The sequence below is a fragment of the Babylonia areolata genome, chromosome 19 (assembly GCF_041734735.1).
Source record: "Babylonia areolata isolate BAREFJ2019XMU chromosome 19, ASM4173473v1, whole genome shotgun sequence".
Lineage (NCBI taxonomy): Eukaryota > Metazoa > Mollusca > Gastropoda > Neogastropoda > Buccinidae > Babylonia > Babylonia areolata.
In genome coordinates this window covers 49746264-49769206 of record NC_134894.1, presented here as the reverse complement: position 1 = coordinate 49769206, position 22943 = coordinate 49746264, and the positions used below count along the sequence as shown (strand labels likewise).

Below are 22943 nucleotides of genomic sequence, written 5' to 3'. Positions count from 1 at the left end.
TGTGGGTAGAGCTGGTTTAGTTGGACAGTGAATCTAGAGACTTGGCCAGGACAACAACAAAGTTAGTGTGGGGTCCCAGAAGGCTGTTCATGAAGACTGAAATTTGTTGTTTGACAACACACAGGTTGTCACAAGAGACTGGTGATGCCCAGCCGGTATTTTGGCCAGAGTTCATAGCCCGTTGAGGTATTTATTCATTCATTTAGTGTCATTACATAGGCAAATTTCTCTCTCAATTTGTAGTATTACTGCTATATATCAACCAGAATATATATATATATCTAGAGAGAGAGAGAGAGAGAGAGAAAAGAAAAAAGAAAACAAACACATCAATCTGTCAAATATTCCAAATTTTCGGAAAGATCACATTCCTTCCTCAAGGGATGTTACATGTTACCAGGGTCACTCTTATGCAGCTATTATGACGCAAGCATGCCATGACGTACATGTTGTGATGCAATTTCACAACGCCAGGTTTCGCCCAGAGCCTAAAGAATTGCATTTGTCTATTTTCTTCTACTGTCAAAAAATAAGTTCCTTAAAACCAAACTTACTGAATAGCTCGATCAACAGTTGAGAAATAAAATGATAAATAATAACAATAATAAGAAAAATGAAATAAAAATCAATGAAAAATAAAAAATAAATAAAGAAAATAAATAGATATTTAAAATAAAGAAAGAAAGAAAGAAAGGGGGTGGGGGTGGGGGTGGGTGGGGGGAATAATCAAAAGAAGATTAAGAATGATGATGATGATAATAATAATAATAATAGAATTTAAAAAATAAAAAGATTAAAAAATGAATAAATTAATTAAAAAATAACAAGAAAAAAAAAGAAAAAAAAGGAATAAACAAACAGATAAATAAATAAGAAAAAAAGAAAAAAAGGAGGGGTGTGTGTGTGTGTAGGGGGAGGGGGGTGGGGGGGTTACAATTATAAACAATCAAATTGTTGAGAACAATGGGCTGTATTACAAAAAGAGAGGCATCTAACAAAAGTACTGATGAGGGGAAAGAAAGGGAAAGTGTAGAATTTTTCATCTATGATTAATTGCTGAAAAAAATGTAAAAATAAATAAATAAATAAGATAAAAGAAAAGAAAATAAACAACTGAATGAACTAGAATAGTTGGACATCTATCACCATAATCAGCACCAGCGTCACCTCCACACCCACAATCAGTAGTATTTGTAGCGGTCATCGTTGTCGTCATCGTCGTAGTAGTGGTTGTTGTTGCTGTAATAGTCATGGAAGTGGTAGTAGTTGTGGTAGTTGTAGTGGTGGTAGTAGTAGTCATAGTCATTGTCGTCGTCGTTGTAGTAGTAGTAGTTGTTGTTCAGATATCCAGTTGTAGTGTGTTTAGACCAAAAGGGTGGACTGTCCTCAGTTTCGCCATCCAGAACTGTTCCCTCTTGAGCCTTGCTTGTTTATTCTTTAGATGTACTTCTTCAATGGCCATGACCTTTATGTTGTCCTGCATGTGGCCTGGCTTGTGGAAGTGCATGGTGACCCACGTTCACTTTGCTGAATTGTTCAAACCTATGTCAGACCTATGCTGGTATATTCTTTCACAGAGAGAATTCTGGGTCTGACCCACGTATTGCTTGTGTGCACAGATATCGCAGAACAGAACATATATCAATATTATTATTTTCCTGCTGTCACAGTTGAGTCTCTGCCCGATGTTAAATGACTCTTCTGTTTGTAAGCTTCTGAAGGTGCAGGATTCCACCAGGTGGTGTCTACAAGCAGCACATCGCGCTGTGCCTCTGTTGCACCTGAAGCAGCCAGGGTCAGCTTCAGGTTCAGCAGCAGGTAGTGTTGAAGGCATCAATAGCGTTCTTATCGACCGGCAGGCTCTTTCCGCCAGAATAGGATGTGTAGTAAGTTTTGCTGTCCACATGTTTGTTACCTGAATTTTTACTATCTGATGTTACATGTGTTAGACTCACATTTTTGTCGTAGATTGTTATTTTTTTGGTCTGAAACGCTACCAGTTTATGTGAAACTGTTACATGGTATTTGACTACAATATTTGGTTCTTGTTCTCTGTATACTAATTTTCTTCCACTTCTGAATTGTGGAAATAATAGTGAAGTATTAATTTGCTTGGGAGATTGATTTCAGTGTGTTTATGAATTACTTCGGGTAATTCTAATTGCTTTGAATTACAGTTAAACCGGAATACTCAATATTTTAGCTGAGTTTACTATTTTGTAAAAAAAGCATAGAATGAGGGGTGTGGAATACAGTTCAGTAAAATTTGTTCAGATTGTTTTACTTGTAACCTGGTGGGTGAAAGGGGGGGTGAATGAGTCATTGCGTATGACAGAATAATGTAGTACTATTGTGATTCCTCTTCCACCCCCCGAGACAGTGTGAAGCAGTGGAATCATAAGACCAGGATTTTTGTCCATTATTTGGTAGAAACAAACGTGCAGATTTTAGGCTTTGTCACTAGGGGATTCCATTCTCCCTTTGTAGAAACCAGACATCATTCCACTACACGAGTGGCCCTGCCCCATCACCAAACTTGGGGTGGGGGGGAACTCCAGCATCATTGTGGACATCATTCCCCCAAGATCTACAACTCTGGACAGTTAACTTACCTGGACAAATGGGACTGTATGGTACCAATAAGGCAGTGGTGACACCACTTCCCCCTGCTCTAAGTTGAGTATAATAAAACTGACATTCAAGGAGGCAACAGAAGGGGAAATAGTTTTGTGTGCATGATTTGTTTTCTTCTGCGGAAAAGGAAAGTTAAAGATTTCTGTGTGTGTGTGTGTGTGTGTGTGTGTGTGTGTGTTGAACTGCTCTGAAATACCCTCATCTTATTGTAATATGTTTGTTGTTTGTGTTGTAAATATTTGAAGTAAATTTCTATATATGTTTATTTTGGGATTTTGTTTTGGTGAAGGTGAAGTGAGAGAGTTGGCCAGAACTTTTGAATGAAAAGCTGCGTGTGACAGAAAGGTTAATGGATAATTCTTTATAATTGTTCATTTAAGTTGGTTAATTTCCTTCTCACAGATTATGAAACATGCACTTCAAGTGTTCGTTCTGAATATGACCTAATTCCACAGAGATACTCATTAGAATCTTAAAGTTTTCTTTGTCAGCAATGACTCCAGATGGGGAGGCCATGAAATCTGACAGAGATTTGTGAACCTGGCTGATCTTCTGGAACAGCTCCACCTCCAGTGGCACTGACAGCACCTTGCACACTTCTGTGAAGCTGGACAGCCAGTCATAGTAGTCCTGACTGCCAAAGTCAGGCTTACTGACAAAGTCACTGTTCAAGCAGACAGCTGTGGAGGGAAGCACAACACTGGAGGTGTTCCTTGCACTAGATGAAGGGGGAGAAGTGTCATCCACAGCACAGGATGTTTCTGTCCCCTCAGGTGTGGGTGAACTGTCAGAGGTGGAAGCTGCTGTGGTGGGTTGTGAAGGCATGGTGGTGACTGCAGAGGAGGAGGGTTGTGAAGGAGGGGGTGGGTGGTAATGCACCTCATAAACAGGCTGACCATCCACCTCTCCTTTACCTCCCACACCCTGTAGAATCTGGAATGTGGAGCCCAAGTCCTGCACAATGTGCCCTGTTTCTGTTTCCCCAACATCCATGGCAGCACTACTGACTTCACTGCCTTTCTCCACAGCACTGACCACCTCCACAGGCAGCACCATGTGCTCCATGTCTGCTGGCTGGGCACTGTCACTGGCCACCACACTTACATGGGAAGACCCACTGGAGTCCACTGTTTCTCCACAAACCTCCACTTCCTGCACTACCATGTTGCGATTCAGGTTCTGAATAATGCTGATAATTTTCTTCTGGTCAAATGTGGACAAATCAATCATTTTGCCTGAGGCAGCATCTGAGCTGTCAGCCTGAGGATCATGGAGCTCTATGCGGTAGCTCACAGGCTGTGTTCCCTCCTGGATCTGAAACTCGACTCCCTCTTTTAAGCCACCATGCCGGCGATACAAATGTGCTCGCAACTGACTTGCTCGTTTAAAACCTTCAGAACACAGGTGACAGGTGTAGGCTTTCATGCCCTCATGCTCCTTCTCATGGCGGCGGCGACTGGATGGGTCACTGAACCGCATGGAGCACACACTGCAACTGTAGGGTTTGGAACCTGGAAAAAGGTTCGTGATTGAATTTACAAATAGAGACAACATAGGTTAGTGAACAAAATATTAGTGTTTCTAGCTGTGTGGATGCTCCTCCTGTTGGTTAAAACATGATTTTATTCTCAAACACAAGCAATGACATTGCAAACACAAAGAGCAACAACAAGCAGAAGCTTATGGTATGCTCAGTAAACGAAATGAAATGAAATTATGGTGCTTAGAGCCTCGCCGACCACTAAGGCCATCTCAAGGCTATCGCCGCGTCAATTACTACTACAAGGCTAAAAAAACCCAACCAATTAAAACGAGTCACCACTTCAAACTTTCCACTCCAAAGTTAAAAAAAAAACTTCCATAGTTTAAAACCTTCAAATCTGGTTAAAAAGGTTCACTTCTTTTAAGAAGTCCATCAGCGCCCACGGAGGGACATCACGAAACAAAGTCTTCAAAGAAACCGCCGTGTAATGTCTGCGTCTAACGTCATGCAGATCCCAACAGTCAAGGAGCACGTGTTTCACAGTGAGAGGCTCGTCACAGGGAACGCATCGAGGGGCCTCCTCCCCCTTCAACAAGTAAGAATGAGTAAAAAAAGTGTGCCCCGTACGCAGTCTGCACAGCACAGATTCCTCCTTTCTGTTCTTCACCCCCGAAGGGAGGGTCTCTTTTAGGTCCGGACGGATCTGGAAGAGCTTGTTGTCCGTCTGGGTGTTCCACTTCTCTTGCCAAAGATCCTTAACGTAAGTATTGACCTTCCGCTTCATGTCTGTATAGGGTACCAAGGATCTGGACAATTCTTTCTTTACAGCGTTCCTGGCCAGCAGGTCCGCCCTTTCGTTACCACGAATGCCAACATGTCCGGGAACCCAGGCCAACACAACCTCGTATCCTTTCTTCGTTGCGAGAGTAAAAGTTTCATAAAATTCCAGCAGTTTGGGATGAGTGATATTCCTGCAGGCGATCGCCTCCAGGGCTGATAAGGAGTCGGAAAAGATCATGAATCTCTTCTGTTTGGAAGAGAGAACCATTTTTAACCCCAGGACCAGTGCGGTCAGTTCCGCGGTGTATACTGAGCTGTCAGACAGGATGTGTTCCGTTGAGGGCCGGTCAGGAAAGGCGGGACAGAACGCAGATGCGGCGACTCCGTCCTCTGACTTGGAACTGTCAGTGAAGATGCCTTGAAAAGTGGGGAATTTGTGGCACAGTTCCGAAAAGTAGGTTCTGTAGGCCAGAGAACTGGTGGTGTCCTTACGGTACGAGGCCAGATCGAATCGGACCTCAGGTGTTGTAAAGGTCCACGGGGGGCTGTCAGGGAACTTAGAGAAATCTGAGATGCCACCGACATCCAGATCGGCATTTTCCAAGTGCGGCTGAATGCGGAGTCCGAGAGGAGGTATGCAGTTTGGGTTGTCTGTAAATTTCTTATCGAAAGGGTTGTTGAATACAGCGTCGTAAGCAGGGTTTGTAGGTTCCAAAAACAATTTCAAATAATAGTTCAGGGTCAGCTTCAGTCTGCGGTTGGAAAGAGGCGGTTCCCCCGCCTCTGCGTACAGGCTGTGCACAGGGGTGGTGCGGAAAGCACCTAAGCTGAGACGGAGCCCTTGGTGGTGTACAGGGTCCAACAGTTTCAGGTAGGACGGTCTGGCCGAGCCGTATACAACACTTCCATAATCCAGTTTGGACCGGACCAGGGCTCTGTAGAGGTGCAAGAGAGTCCTCTTATCAGCACCCCAGTTCGTGTGTGCCACAACTCGGATGATGTTCAGGGCTTTTAGGCAAGATATTTTCAGCTGTTTAATGTGGCTGAGAAAATTCAGCTTCTGATCGAAGACGACCCCTAGAAATCTGGCTTCCTTGACCGCCGGGATGGTGGATGTTCCCAGACGGATTTCAGGGTCCTGATAGAATTGGCGAAAATTATGAAAATGGATGCATTCAGTTTTGGAGGACGAAAATGTGAAGCCATTCTCCTCTGCCCAACACTGGATTTTGTTGACGCAGAGCTGAAGCCGTCGCTGGATGCTGGCGTACGTGCTGCCGGTTGCATATAAGGCAAAATCATCCACGAACAGCGAGCTGTCCGATCCTTTCTGAACGGATTGAACGATGTCATTAATTTTGATGCTGAACAGAGCCGGCGACAGGATGCTCCCCTGCGGGACACCCAGCTCCTGCTCGTGAATGTCGGACAGGGTGGTGCCGACTCTCACCTGGAATTGTCTGTCTTGTAAAAAATTGTGGATAAACTGAGGCAGGTGTCCTCGGAAGCCGAGCTTGTGCAAGTCGGAAAGAATACCAAATTTCCACGTGGTATCGTAAGCTTTCTCCAGGTCAAAAAATATGGCCACCACATGTTGTTTGTTGACGAAAGCATTTCTTATCGTGGTTTCCAGACGAACCAGATGGTCAACGGTAGAGCGATGCTTGCGGAAACCGCACTGTTCTTTCACCAGAAGGCCGTCGGTCTCTAGTTTCCACATCAGTCTACCGTTGACCATCTTCTCCATCAGTTTGCAGACGCAGCTGGTCAGTGCAATTGGGCGGTAGTTGGAGGGGTTCGAGGGGTCTTTTCCCGGTTTCGGCAGTGGGATTATGAGGGCTTTCCGCCAGGAGGGTGGAAAGAAGCCTGTGACCCAGATGTGGTTATAAACTTTAAGCAGAGTGTCCAGACAGGTTTGGGGAAGGTGCTTTAGGAGTTTATAATGGACCTCGTCCATTCCTGGACAGGAATCCGTACAGGTCTGAAGGGCAGATTTAAGTTCGTTCATTGTGAAAGGAAGGTTGTAATTCTCTGTGTTGTCGGAAAAGAAGTTACATGGTGTTTTTTCTGACAGGTTTTTGGTTTTAAGAAAGCGAGCAGATTTGTTAGCAGATCTCGAGTTCTGTTCTATTGTGGAGGCAAGCAAATTGGCAACTGCTTTCTTCTCTGTGACCAGAGCGTCTGAAGGTTTAAGATGGTGGAAGGTCGGGCATGCGTTTTTGCCCTTAATTCTTTTTAAAACCCTCCACACTTTCTTCTTGGGTGTGTTGGAGGTTAAGGAAGAGCAGAAATCTCTCCATGACTTCCTCTGGCTCTTTTTAAAAACATACCTGGCTTTCGCCCTCAGCTGTTGATGGGTTCGAACGCTATCGGACTCCGGTCTCCGAAAGACGCGTCGCTGCGCTCTCTTCCGAGACTTGCGGGCCTCCCGACATTCCACGTTGAACCAGGGCGTTCTAGGGACCTGAGGCTTGGAGGTAGACGATGGGACTGCTGCTTTGGCGCAATCTAAAACGATCCGAGTCAGAGCGTCAGCAGGGTCCTTGCTTTTCAATACTGTTTCTTCCTGCAGCTCCGCTCTTATCTTGGTGGTAAAAAAACTCCAGTCTGCTTTGTCGTAGTACAGGCGGTCAGGCAGAGAGTCACCTTCTCCATCTGTGGGGCGGAGGACGACAGGAAAGTGGTCACTCCCGTGCAGATCGTCGTGCACTTTCCACTCGTAGTCCAGGGCCAACGATGGATCGCAGACCGACAGATCTAAACACGAGAGCTTTCCAGAGGACAGATGCAGGTAAGTGGGAGACTTGTCGTTAAGACAGCACAAGTCCATGTCAGAGAGAAGGTTTTCTAAGAGAAGACCTCGGGCTGATGTCATCTCACTTCCCCAGAGCGGGGAGTGTCTGTTCAAGTCGCCCAACAGTAAAAACGGACGTGGGAGCTGGTCGACCAGGTTCATGAGGTCCTGCCTCAGAACACGGACGGAAGGGGGAAGGTAGAGAGAGCAGACAGTGATGGTTTTCTCGAGCGTGACTCTGACTGCCACCGCCTGTAAAGGGGTGCTTAAAAGAACTGTACTGTATAAAAGGGACTTTCGAATAAAAAGAGCGACACCTCCCGTCAACCCCTCTTGCTTCGGTTGAGCGGGTTTAAAAACGGAGTTAAAACCAGAGAGAGATAAAACCTTGCCATCTCTTTGCAGAGTCTCCTGCAGTGCCAGCACTGAAGGTTTCAAAGCATGACAAAGCAGCTGGAGTTCCTGGAAGTTGGCATAGAATCCCCGGATATTCCAGTGGATCACTGCCATTAAAAAGGTTTTTAAAAAAAAAAATAAAGCAGCAGCCTATTCCATCGCTACCCCCTGCTCCTCCACTTGCGGTGGCTCAAGGTCCGCCAGGATGGAGTATTTGTTTTTTGACATAAATTTTTCGGATTCCGACCGGGTCGGAATATCCACCACCTCGGCCCCTCCCGATCCCGCCGTGGCCGCAACCCTCCCCTCCTTGAGTTTTGGAGGTACGGGGGGCTTCCGGCCACTTCCGCCAGCCCGAGGGCCAGGCAGACGAGAGGCGGGGCGAGGGGGGCCGGGGGGTGGGGTGGGGCGGGAGGCGGACAACGTGCCTCCGCCCGAGGCTTTTCTCTCCCGCCCAGCAGCCCCTGAGGACTGCCGATGCTCAGTAAACAGTATATGTACACACCCAATACATATCACTGCAGAAGCATTAAAAACTTATTCAAATTTAAAGTACACCTTGGATGAGTCTAAAAAGGAAAAGGAAACAAGACCCCCAAGAAAGCACAAGAGAGAAGAAGAAGAAATCAGTGTCTATGTTCACCACTCCCCCCCCACTTTCTCTCTCATTCTATATATATATATATATATATTTCTCCTGTTCACAGTTAAGACAATGTTAGCTTAAGATGTCTTGCTTCCAGAAGCAAGGTTTTAAGGTTTTCATCTTGCTCCCCATGATGTGTTGTTCTGCAGATGGTGCAAATGTTGCACAACTCCACTTCTCTGTTCAGTGCAGGTTTCTTTGCATTATCTGTATGGCTTCTGTCATACAACCTATTCAGCATCTATGGAGGACACTAAACGTAAACTCATTTTACTCCTGGAGCAAGATATTTCATAACATGCTTCCCCTACAAATGTATTCCAATTTTGTTTATTTTCATAAAAAAAATTGCTTTCTTAGCCAAACCATTTGTTATGAATCGAAGAAACATAAAGACACATTCGTTTGGTGGTAGATTTTATAAAATTTTATATTTTCAATTTTCATGTTAAATGTGATTTTTGATGGCATCATCATGAACACAAAATTTTTGAAGACTATCTATATGTATAAGAATCTAGATGTCATTGAACTATGACAGCAGTAACAAAGGCAATTCAGACAACAGTGAGAGTGTAGTTTTTGAAGCAACCAAAGTGACCTTGAGGTGGAACAGTGGCAAGAGGGAGAAGTGCATGAAGCAGAGGTCAAGAATGGCTTGGCTCTCATCATGTAAATATACTGAATTTTTTATTATCAATACTTACAACAAACACAATTATATTACCCTGTTGGAGATTCAATTTTAAATCACCCATGAAAATGAAAACATAGTGATGCACCCACATTTTTTCCACAACCGATTCTTGTGCTGATCCAGAGGATCTGCAGTAAACATGTAGTCAAAGAATAGAGAGAATTCACACAAGAAGAAAATCTTGTTCTCAGTTTCAGTTGCCTGAGGCATGTCTTGTGATGAAGCTCACTTGCCTTCAGAAGGCTGACTGTCAGACCACAAGTGGAACGTGGTAATGCCTGTGGATGACTTTTTTTTTTTTAACCCCTCACCTTAATTCTAACAGCAATCATGATTACATTCTTGTTCTATCAATCAAACACCCACTCAGTCCTACACACCAAAGAAACCTGGAGAACAAACAACAGAACTGAAAGCTGTCTTAGAGGCTTCAAAGGACAGTGTCTTCAAAGGATAGTGTCTCCATCAAATCCTCAAAATTCACTGAGAACAGCATGCCACCAACAAAGCAGTGAGCAGATGTACAGGCATCAACATAGGGATGAGGTGAAAGAGAGACATTGGAGGTAGCTGGGCCACACCCACAAGCTTTTTGTACTATCCTCTATATCTCTCACTCTTCCCCATCTCTCTCAATGTGATATACTGATAAAACCAACAAAGCCAAACACTCAGCCAGCACATAATAATGGATATATAGACAATTTCAGCAGCATACTCCTGTTTCTCTGGCACAGAAAGTGAAAATGGCAGGCAGAAGTATCACTGATTTAGTTATCCAGCCAGGAAGGAGAAGCTGTTGACTATTCCATGATATTCCAATGATTTTTCAAAACTTATCAAATGGATGCACAGTCTCAAGTCAATGCTTTACTCAGTGATAATTTAAAGTGTGGCGATTCCTCTTACTGGTGGTCCACAGCATAATGTCAGAGCTGCTTTTCACATTTTCTTTCTGAAAACTGGTTGAAAATTGAGAAGAAGCAATTTCAGTTTTGTCTCTAATTTCAGAAATATGTTCACAATATTTTCTTTCTTTAAAAATGAAAACAGCAACAAAAAACAACTGGCTGCCAGATCATCAGTGGTGTCCCTGTGGTCATGAGACAAGATAGGAGAAGAAGAAATAAAATGTGTTAAGTAAGAACTGACCTGAATGTATGATCTTGTGTCTTGTGAGATCGGAGGCATGAGCAAAGCATTTGTTACACTGGTCACAGCAAAATGGCTTTTCACCTGTGATCAGAAAAAAAATCCACATAAGCAGTTTGCAATATGTTGCTAGTCATGATAATGATTCATACTACATCAATCTGTGGATAAGAGTATGCATCTGTTTTTGATAATTTCTTTCTAAACACTTAACCTGACATTCAAAACAATGTTACACCAGAAATAATTGGTGCATGTTTCTCAACTATTCATGCAAGTAAAGAAAGAACTGCAAAGCCTGTTCCTGTCATTTCAGCCAGTAAGCTTTATCCTGATGATCCAAGTTTTTTGTCTCGTTTCACAGATATGCACCAAGATCATGTTTACACTGACTATTTACTTACTTTTATTCTCTTCTCTTATTCAGGTTTGGAATATTGAATAAATAGAATTCAGAATAAAGTATCTAGAAAGGCAATTTGATTGTCCACCAACACATTCATTTTTGAATTGTGGCCATTCATCACTATTATAGGATAAGACCTGTCATACATATCTCCCCTAACCTGTGTAATAGGCTTTTTACATAGTACAGTCATCTGTTCAATGTCTTCCTTCAGGCACTTATGCCTTTATCTTTTTTTTTCTTTTTTGGGGTGTGTGGATTTAACTCTAGCCTCACGGCTTGGACATGAAGTTGTGCAAACATACTATTCTGCATTCTGTGTCACTCCTTGAAACTGAAGATGGACCCTAAAACTTCATTGACCATTCAAACTGATACATGTGCAGTTTCCAACATTAGGGCATTCCGGGTTTTCAAACAATGCTTGATCTCCTCCTTTAGCCTCATTCGGATGAGACGATAAACCGAGGTCCCATGTGCAGCATGCACTCAGTACACGTAAAAGAACCCACAGCAACAAAAGGGTTGTTCCTGGCAAAATTCTGTAGAAAAATCCACTTTGATAGGAAAAACAAATAAAACTACACGCAGGAAAAATGCAAAAAAATGGGTGGCGCTTTAGTATAGCGACGCGCTCTCCCTGGGGAGAGCAGCCCGAATTTCACACAGAGAAATCTGTTGTGATAAAAAGAAATACATACAAATTTAGATGCGCTGACATAAGTTAACTAAAGAAGTAACTATGGTTTTATAAATACAAAGTTTGAAAGAAAAAGCAATGGACCAGTTAAAAGAAAATGAAACAGACTTTCATCCCAGTCGACAGACACAGACCTGTGTGCACCTTCATGTGCGAGCGCAGATACACAGCCTGAGAGAAGCGACGATTACACACATCACAGGAGTGTGGCATTTCAGTGGAGTGTGTCAGCAGATGTCGTCGGAGACAGCTGATCTGGCGAAAATTGCGTTGACAGTGGGAACAAGTATAGGGCCGCTCGTCATTGTGCAGTGACATGTGTTCTTGCAGACTGAATGCACTGCAGAATTTTTTCTTGCACTCTGTGCATTCAAATGGCTTGATACCTATAAAGAAAAGCAGAAAGTAGCAAGTAAAAGCCACTGAAACAGCACCAATAAAAAAAAGAAGGAAAAAAAGTTCATACTTTTACGCACAGAGAATGGGGTCATCAGTACTTGTAAGTGATATATATTGATGCAAATGCTATTTCTGCTCACCATCAGAAAAAAGTGTTTGTGGAAACAAAAGTTGTGCACTTGAAACAGGACATTTCTTTGTTTAACAGCTAATATCAATCGGTGTTTCATTAATTTATGATCTTGATATAGATCTCTCAAAGTTCCAAACTGTTCACTTTTCAGCTTCAATAATCATAGCAAAAACTCAAAACACATTTTTGGGCTAGATATCATTATCAATATACACAACAACCACTCAAGACAAGTCCAGGTCTTGAAGGAAAGTTATGATAAGCGGATATGACGTGTTCTTCCACTCTGAACAATTGGATCAAGATGTCTTCTCTGTCACTTGAGTCAGGATGACCTGAAGCATGCACATAACCAATGTTACAGACTTAATATCCAACACTGTTCAAACCTTTCTTTGCACTATATCTTTGGCACAAACACACAAAAAAGCTACTCATTGTTGGAATCAGTGAAAACACCTGCTCATCTTCAAAAACTAAGAATGTTCCTCTCTAACTGATCATCAATGTTTCCATTCGGAAACAGGAAATCAGAGTAAGATTCTTGTGTTAACATCTGATACTCATGGTGAGTTAAGTTTAACTGTGACTGACAAACCTCAAACCATAGCCCATGGCAAGTGGATCTGCTGGGCATTTGTAGACATTAATAATAACACACCCACGCACACACAACCATCCAACCACAGATACACTACATGCTGACACCAGTAGAGGGCAAAGTGGGGTGGGTAGGAGGAGGAGGAAGGCAGACAATTAGCAATGCTTCATCACACCCAAAGGCCTGTTTGAATAGATGGGTTTTCAAGTTTGTTTTGAAAGAGGACAGTGTTGGTAAGTGACGGAGATCCAGAGGAAGAGAATTGCAGACAGAAAGTGCTTGATACTGAAAGGCCCTTAAGCCAAATGTCTTTGAAGAGGTTTTGGGGACTCGGAGGAGTTTTTCAGCAGAAGACCTGAGAGAAACAGGAAGGGGTGTAAGTTTAAAAGACAGTAGATAAGTAAGAAGGGAGAGATCCTTCAAAGTGGCGACAGGCCAATATGGCAAGTTTGTATTGAATTCTGTACTGGATGGGTAACCAATGAAGTTGACGCAAAAGTGGGGTAACGTGATCCTTTTTTGACTTTCTGAAACTGATTCTTCTTGAAGCGCTGTTCAAAATCATCTGAAGGCGTGACAAGAAATCAGAAGGCAGACCAGCAAGTAGTGAATTGCAGTAGTCAATGCAAATGAGGATCAAGGAACAAAGAAGCTGAGTGGTTGCTTTAATAGTTAGATACAGTTGAATGGTACAGATTTTCCTCAGTTGGAAGTATGCAGTTTTACATAAATTACTGACATGGTCATGCATGGACAGAGCTGAATAAAAATAATGCACCCAAGTTTCTGACAGAATTTTGAAAGTTGATATCAGCCTTGCAGTCAGTCAAGGTATGGTCGGAAATGTGACTTAGTACAGACTTAGAACCTTTAAGTATGGCTTCTGTCTTGACGTCATTAAGTTTGAGCTTGTTTGTCAGCATCCACTCCTTCACAGCAATAATGCACATCTCTATGTTTTTGTGGAGGATGGCAAAAGAATTTGGGAAAGAAGCTTTTGTGACTTGGGTGTCATCTGTATACTTGTGAAAATCACACTGATGTTGTCTGATGATGTTGGACAGTGGATGAGTATACATTATGCACTAAGTAATGAGGCCTTTGCACAAATCAATCTCTGAATAAAATTCAGCAGCCTCCTTACAATATGTTCTCACTAATAATCAATGTTATCCATGTGCTGATAATGATATGTATAAAAGAAAGTCACTGAGCAAGCTACCTTTTATTAAGAAATGACCACTTGGATGAATGTAGATAATGTAAGACCTTCACACTGAGTGTAAAACACAACAACTTTTCTATGCCTTGAGTTACATATTTGAAATCTAATGTTTCAGATGAGTGACAACTGTTAAATAAAATTCCATAGCATATTCTTCTTCTTCCTCGTTCACCTCCCGTTAGATGAGCAGCCCGGTGTCCTCGATGAAGGCTGCCATCCATCGCAGCTCCTCCAGGGTGCCGTACAGCTTGGCTTCCACTGCTGTCGGTGTTGGCCAGTACTTCCTCCTGGATGCTGCATTCGTCGTACAGTCTTGAAGGATGTGGTCGGTTGTCATTGGTCCTTCACCACAAGGGCACTCTCCACTCTGTCCAATGCCAAATTTTGTGTGCATGTGGTGGAGCAGGCAGTTGTGTCCAGTCCTCAGGTGGAAGATCTTGACCTGTTCCCGTCGTTCCAGCAAATGGTATCTGTCTTCTGGGTTATATTTGGGGTGCCTCTTATTCCTTGCTGTGCCTTGATGATTGTCTTGATTTCATCATATGACACCAGTTTGTTGGCCTGGTCCTCCTGTGCACCGTCTTTTGCCAGAATGTCCGCTTTTTCATTGCCTCTGATGCCACAGTGTGCTGGTACCCATTGTATCACCACTTTCTCCACTCTGGCACTCAGGGCAACAAGGGCTGAAGTGAGATGGTTCTGTTCTTTGCAGCGGGAGTTCTTGAGGGCTTGGAGCACGGAGAGAGCGTCTGAGCACACCACCACCTGCCCTGTTGTTCTTGTGGAGTTCTGCGAGACTGTTGTGGCTGCCTCACAGAGGGCTTCTCGCTCAGCTCGGAAGTTGGTGGAGTATTTTCCTGTTGGGATTGCAATTTCTTCATCTCTGTCTTTGTATCGGAGGAAGATTCCAGCTCCACCATCCCTCGTTGCTTCTGTGGCGGAGCCATCTGTAAAGACATGGGTCTAGTCTTCCTGGGGGTACTGGTTGCAGATGTACTCCATGGCCAGGGCCTTCCTTTGGGTGTCTGACTGTGTTCCTCTCTTCTCCACTCCAGGAATGCTGGTGATGACTGTTGGGAACACCCACCTCTTCCAAGATGGGTGGGTAACATTTGCCGGGATAGGCTTTGCTTCGTGTTCCATCAAGACTGGGGTTTGTCTTTCAAGGCGTCTTGACTGGTGGATGAAGCATTCCATAGCATATTCATATAGCCGAACCGAGTGGTTATTCAAGGGTACGGCACAAAAGAACTAACTAAATGATGATTGACTGAATTAAAGGATAGACCAGAATTCCCGTGCACAGGCCAGGAACATATAGAGGCCAGTCACAAATGGGTTTTTCTATTGTTTTATTTACAATAGTTATAAGAACATAAGAAGAGAAGACAAAGAAGAGATAAAAAGAGAACATAAAAAGATAAGACAGTGCCTGGAATGACACAAACAAATGTCATTAGCACAACATGTCGGCACAAGTGAATAATAAAGCACATGTATTCATATTACACAGAAAGACTTCCACTTGGTAATGCATATGTGTGAAGACCAAACGCTGACATCAAATGACTGTGACGGGGTGGTAAGGTGGTGTTAGAGAAGGTGAAGACAGGTAGAAGGTGTTAGCAGAAGAGAGCTGCAGCCAGGCAAGGTAGACTCGGGAAGGCAGTGCGCTGGTTTTCTTCTTTTATTCTTTCATTCTTCCAGGCCAGGAGAGTTTTCTCCTTGTCTGGCACTCGCTCACTCCTTATATTCTGTTCCGCCGAACCGCAAAGCCAGCGCCGCGAAGCAACTCACGAAACCGGCCCTCCGCGAGCCTTGAGGGGCCAAGCTTGTGTTTGTTTGACCAATTTTAGCGGCGTCTGACTTTCAGCTCGGGGAACTAACATAGACATATTATATATCACACAAAACTACAAGAGACGAGCATTTTCTTAAGCTAAACCATTTTCTACAAAATTAATGTAGTTAAAAACTGTAAACAAAAAGAGTCACTGAATGAACGAGCTTTTAACGAGTTCATGTATCATTTTTGTACATTACAACAATTAATACGTCGCAATATGTGATATAATTGCAACAATTAAGTAACTGAACATCCTGAATTTCCAACTATATAAAAATCATCTATAAAATCTGCTTCTAGAGTAAAGATTTTTTATGTAAAAATTCAAGAGAAAACTCAGCGGATAGCTCCCGTGTCGGCACCGCTTGGCGGTGCTTTTGGCACTTGTGATCGACAATGAAATACTTCGTTTAAACCAACTACAACACAATTATACATGCACGATACTAATCAGATTGATAACAGAAATGCAAACATCTGCAAGACACGATATAAAAATGTGTAGGTATTGTAAAAACGTATTTTGCTCAAATCGGCACTGACGAATTCCAATGGCTTGAAGAAGAGATAGTTTTGTGGCGCCGAAATGCCGTCAGACATTTCGTACCATCGCATGCCTATAACTTAGGTGTACACGGAAAGCAGTACACGAGAAGAAGGCTTAATCATTTACATTTTAATGCACATTCTAAATTCCACGGCAACTATATCGATTTATAGAAAACGAAGGTATTTTGTATGTTTCAACTGAGTGGATTTCGAAGATCGCACCAAAACTCATTCACATAAATATTAGTTTAAAAAAGTTATAGGCTTTCTGGCCAAATGATATCATTACAGTTGAGAAGTATGATCGTTCTGAAGTTCCATAACACAAAACTATAATCTCATCTATAAGGAAGTGTTTATAATTTAACAAATTGATGAAAATCATCATATGGTTCCCTGTAAAGGGAGATAACTTGTGACCGATTTACAACTTCCTTGGTAACCTTCGGCGAGTCACAAAAATCATCTGCTAAGCTGGCCCAACGAAGATCGTAGCCAACCCGGCTACATGACATTTCTAATACATTTAAATAGTGCAGTTAAAGTGATTGAAGCAATGCTGATTTAGTGAAAGTACACTGACAGTATAGATTAGGTAAAGCTTATATTGTGTCAAAGTGACTCAAATGAATCAGTTTATCATGTTGCACTATACTGGAGTAAGCCGTATAGGAGAGAGCATGATAAGTAAATTACAATTAACAGACTGATACATATCAGGTGGTTTTAACCAATAACAAATATTAATCCAACACTATCTTGTAATCATGACAGAATACTACACACATCTTAGAGTACTGAGAATAAGTGAAACACAAACCTTCATCAGTGACAGCAAATGAGAAAGAACGCATCATATGCACTCACTAGAATATTCTTGAACAAACTATTAGTGTCCAGAGACGTCACTGACTGTGACGTTAAGAAGAATCAAAAGGAACACTGCTCCAAGCATAAGACGACATGGCGATTTTCTAATCATAGCCGAGCTGTGACTAACATGTCAAAGCAATAACTGAACAAAGCAATAACTGAACATACTCATATGAACACAAGTACTGTGTTGAACAATACAATTTACAAAACAACACATTCTACACACTAGTACTTACAGCAATACGTAGCGAGATGTCAGCCATTGTGAGAACACACACGACACACACTGCTTGCGACGCAGCAAGAGAGAGAGAGCAGCTCTGGTCAGATGACTGACCAGGTATGAAATGACCACTCATCACTCACTGTGCCAATTTATGCATGTTAAGCAGACTGCAAAGACAGTCACGTGTGCTGCGAGCAGATCGTCCCTAATCTGGCCAAATCTGACAACAACTGTGTTTCTGACAAGGTGTTCAGTGACAGATTTCTAAATGATTCCTGAACCGATTTACGTCGGATAAGTTGCAAAAGAAAGAGCTCAACACCTACTTTATAATGAGTATAAAATGAAGTGTTGATTATTTAAGATGAATTTATAATCTTAATTTAAGTCACCTGAACAGGGTTAGTTTTAATGAGCTCGTCGCGGAAAATTACAAACTGCGTTTAATCAGTTTAATGTAGGCAAACACAAATGGAATAGACTTGAAGATGGAATTGTGACGATTCTGCCAGTATATAATACTTGTAGTTTACTGATCTGACAAAAGACATATTAATTAAATACTTTGGAGCAGAAACACAGATTCCAGCTCAGCCAATAGCGTACCGTGACATGACACTGGTCGAGCCGTGAGCAGGTTGTCTGGCGAAGAGGACAAAATGATGTAAGTGGAGTGATGTCACACATTCTGCGCGTGGGTTAGTTGCGAAAACTGTCATCTGCTAATACAGCTTGTGCGTGAGGCAAGTATTGGAGCAAGCATAGCGCTTGGTCACATTCAGATTGATGTCCCATTACATGGCAGAATTTTGCTGTTCTGGCAGGCATCAATGTAACTTCAATACTAAACTTAAGTTACTGTTTTAACAAAAAATTAGAAACTGACCTCTGTTATAAAATGTAAAATTAACCCTTTCCTTCTGATAACGGTAGGAGCCGGCATGCTCGCACGCGCGCAGCGCCCCAATGCGTCCGGCACCGGCTGCGTGTGTGTGGTACTTTTCCATCATGTGCTGACGCCGTGACTATGCTCAACAGGCACTAAAAGTTGGTGGAAAGTTTCCTTCTATAGTCCAATAATCTGGCATCGCTATTTTTGAATGCTAGCACCACTTCCATTCACAAAGAAAGGAGGGAAACTGCGTGTGGAGAGTTGTGAATGAAACTGACCGGTTTTCACAATGGCGTCGTCTGCATGCACCAGTGAGTTCGAGGATTATTCAGCGGAGGAATTAGGTCTTATATTAGAAGAAGTGTCAAAATATGATCAGATTGAAGAGTGTGAAGAATTAGAAGAAGATTCTGATGTACATTTAGGTTCCGATCAAGAAGAAAGTGGTGAAAGTGATCCCGAGGACAATGTGCCACTCGCCGCTCTGCAAACCACGTGGCGACCGGCTACTCAGCCTACCAACATGGCCACATTCCAGCAGCCGACAGGCCATGCGCATTCACTGCCAAGCACTGCCACCCCTCTGGATTATTTTTTTTTGTTTATACCCATCACATTTTTTCAGGTTGCAGCAGAAGAGACTAACAGGTATGCCTGACAAAAACAAGCAGCCCGGGGCACACCTGACCCCCTTTGGTACGAAACAACACCTGATGAAATGCGGGCCTATCTCTCTGTGCTGATCATGATGGGGATCAATCGTCTGCCACGGTTGTGGTGCTACTGGTAAACTGACCCTCGCTTCAGGAATAACTGGATCAGCAGTGTCATGCCCAAAACACGGTTTTTCAAAATCAACCAGTACTTTCATCTGCGCGACACATCGAACACACCTGCACGTGATCACCCCGACTATGACCCCTTGTACAAGGTGAGAAATTTCATCAACATGATTCTTCCTTTGTTCCGGACCAACTACCATCCAGGTCGTGAACTAAGCATTGATGAGGCAATGATTGGGTACAAGGGTCGGATATTTTTCAAGCAGTACATGCCAGCCAAGCCAACCAAATGGGGCATCAAGGTGTGGGAGATGTGTGACGCCAGGACAGGGTACTGCGTTGCATTTGATATTTACACCGGCCGTGCAAGTCGCAGAGACACCACCATCAGTCTTGGGCATGAAGTCGTTCACATGTTGGCATCACCTTTCTACCATCAAAACAGGCACCTGTATTTTGATCGTTTTTTCACCAGTGTCCCCTTGATGACACACCTGGCCCGAAATGGGACATATGCCTGTGCCACTGTCAACGTCAACCGCAAAGGGTTACCAGAGGAGGTCAAGACTGCCAAATTGAAAGAGAAGGGAAAATTGCTGCAGATGCAGAAGGGCTCGCTGATGGCCACAGTCTACAAAGACAACCGTCAGATCTACCTTCTCAGCACCAACCAGCCACCAGGTATGACGACAGTGGAGGACAAAGTGACGCCGACAGTCATCGCCAGCTACAACAAGTACATGGGTGGCGTTGACAAGTCAGACCAGTATAGCGCCTACTACCCTGTTGGTCATCAGAACAAGAAATGGTGGCGCTACATTTTCCATTCTCTGGTCAACTTGTGCATTTTCCAGGCCTACCTCACCTGGGAAGTGTCACCTCATGCCCCAGTGAACAAGACCTATGACCACTTGATGTTTCGCGCTGACATTGCAGAACAACTTCGCGCAGGATTCAGCTCCAGGAAGCGCAAAGCAGGGCGCAGCAAAGCAGTGCCAGATGCCCCCATTGCCTTGGCCAGCATCGACCATCACAAGTTAGAAAAGATCAAAGGGAGACGTAGGGTCTGTCGGCAGTGCATCAAAGACGGTCGCAGGACGGCGAAGGGACGAGGGGTGGAAACATCATATATATGTTCTTTCTGCCAGGTACCTCTCTGCTTCCACAGGAATGACTGTTTCCGTGACTATCATGGACAGAATGTGCCTCAACATTAGGACAAGCTAGCTTGTTTTTGTTTATGTGTGTGTGTGCGCTTACCTGTAGTTTTGGTGACTCTGTGACACTTAGCAGTGACACTCTACTCACTATCCTTACTGTACAGTAACACATTGTGTGCATATATAAACAGAACTGTACAAAGTGCTTAGAACAGTGACATAAGAGCAACATGGAACTGTGTTTGAAATTATCTCCAGTAACTCTTCAGTTGTGACAACTGACACTAGTTGTGTGACATTCTTTGGATTACCTGTGGGGACTGTACTGGCAGACAGGAGACAGATCATCTCAGGTAGGCCGCAGCTTCATTTCACAACACTAACGTGCATGTGCATGGAATAACTGCATGTTGGTGTGCTGTATTAGAATTGTCACCATCGCATGTGACATATTTGGTGACAGAGACATGACCTTTCACATCTAGACAAACAGAAGCTCGCTCACATGACAGAACAAAGCCTCATGACCATACCTGCCGAATTTCATGACTCTAGAGGTTTATTCTTGGTTGTGGTGAAGCGTGAACTATACATACCCATTTTGAGGCTAAACTCACCAAAAGAATCCGAAATCTAGGGGAGTTTGGCCTCAGAGAATCTGAATGCAAGAGGGTTAATACAACCGAGGAAACACTGTCTGCTTTTTTTATGACAGTCTGTGCCTTTCCCTTTCCCAGCAGAAGTACTTAGTTATCATAAACTGAATTTGTGAAAAGAACAGACTTTTTTCTGTTTTAATCCCAAATTTAGTACTGACAAATTATTTCCTGAGAAAACAAATTTGTTTAAGTTTACTGCAAACACAAACACACACATATACATAAACACCTACATACATATGGAAACCTGAAACACAGGGTTATAACACAGACTGGCATAGTACATAAACACACATGAGCCAAAAATCAACATTACATTTCCAGTAATTCACAATGACACAAAGCTCACCCATGTGTGACAATTTATGGCGTCGCAGAGACTCTTTGGTGCGGAAGCCTTTCTCACAGTTGTCTATGTCACACTGCCATGGTCGCTCATTTGTGTGTGTCAGGAGATGGACTTTGAAGTTGCCTTCAGAACACAAAATCATCACATTTCACCTGCATGCCAAGTGCCACACTGAGACTGACTTATAAAAATAAAAACCATTTGTCAGTATCCTGTCTGGAAACAGGAGGTAAAAAAAAAAAAAAAAAAAAAAAAAAAGCAGCTTAAACTGAAAGATCTGCTATGTAATAAGAATGATAAATACATCAAATATGTATGGTATGAGATTTAGTATGGTGTTTAGAACATATCATGCTTGAACACTGAAGTGTGTGTGAGTCAACAGGTGAGAGACCAGCTAATAGCATAAAATGATCAGTCATTACCTACTAACACTCACCTTTCTGACTGAACACATGGTTACATGTGAGGCACTTGTATCCATTAACAGTTCTTGCCATGAGAGGTTTCTTTTCCTCACTTTGTTTTCCATTGTCAGATTTTCCTAAGAGAGAAACAAATCACCAATATTCAGTGAATCTCTACATTTTCGAACAACACACAAAGGTTACCAACACTAAATGATCTATATTTGTTCAGAGATCATAAAAAATTGATCCAATCAATGTTCCATGTATGTTTAGAAATCAATGAAAACTGATCCACTCAACGACCCATGTCTGTTCAGAAATCAATGAAAACTGGTCCACTCAATGACCCATGTCTGTTCAGAAATCAATGAAAACTGGTCCACTCAGTGACCCATGTCTGTTCAGAAATCAATGAAAACTGGTCCACTCAATGACTCATGTTTGTTCAGAAATCAATGAAAACTGATCCACTCAACGACTCATGTCTGTTCAAAAATCAATGAAAACTGGTCCACTCAACGACTCATGTCTGTTCAGAAATCAATGAAAACTGGTCCACTCAACGACCCATGTCTGCTCAGAAATCAATGAAAACTGGTCCACTCAACGACTCATGTCTGTTCAGAAATCAATGAAAACTGGTCCACTCAATGACCCATATCTGTTCAGAAATCAATGAAAACTGGTCCACTCAACGACTCATGTTTGTTCAGAAATCAATGAAAACTGGTCCACTCAGTGACTCATGTCTGTTCAGAAATCAATGAAAACTGATCCACTCAATGACTCATGTCTGTTCAGAAATCAATGAAAACTGATCCACTCAACAATTCATGTCTGTTCAGAAATCAATGAAAACTGATCCACTCAATGACTCATGTCTGTTCAGAAATCAATGAAAACCGATCCACTCAACGACCCATGTCTGTTCAGAAATCAATGAAAACTGGTCCACTCAGTGACTCATGTTTGTTAAGAAATCAATGAAAACCGATCCACTCAACGACCCATGTCTGTTCAGAAATCAATGAAAACTGATCCACTCAATGACTCAGGTCTGTTCAGAAATCAATGAAAACTGACCCACTCAACGACCCATGTCTGTTCAGAAGTCAATGAAAGCTGATTCAATCAACGACTCATGTCTG

The 22943-nt window shown here is 42.8% G+C and overlaps 1 protein-coding gene across 2 annotated transcripts in view; it reads right to left on the bottom strand.

The window, feature by feature from the left end:
• Positions 1-733: 733 nt before the first annotated feature.
• Positions 734-22943, bottom strand: part of LOC143293811 (uncharacterized) — a 46717-nt gene continuing 24507 nt past the window's right edge. For both annotated transcript variants that reach the window (XM_076605080.1, XM_076605081.1), the window contains exons 6-10: positions 21825-21929; positions 21386-21508; positions 11823-12074; positions 10583-10666; positions 734-4145 (exon numbers count right to left, since the gene is read on the bottom strand). In XM_076605080.1, coding sequence (XP_076461195.1) covers positions 3031-4145; positions 10583-10666; positions 11823-12074; positions 21386-21508; positions 21825-21929 — 1679 coding nt within the window. In that variant the 3' untranslated portion in view covers positions 734-3030. The remainder of the gene's footprint in view (positions 4146-10582; positions 10667-11822; positions 12075-21385; positions 21509-21824; positions 21930-22943) is intronic.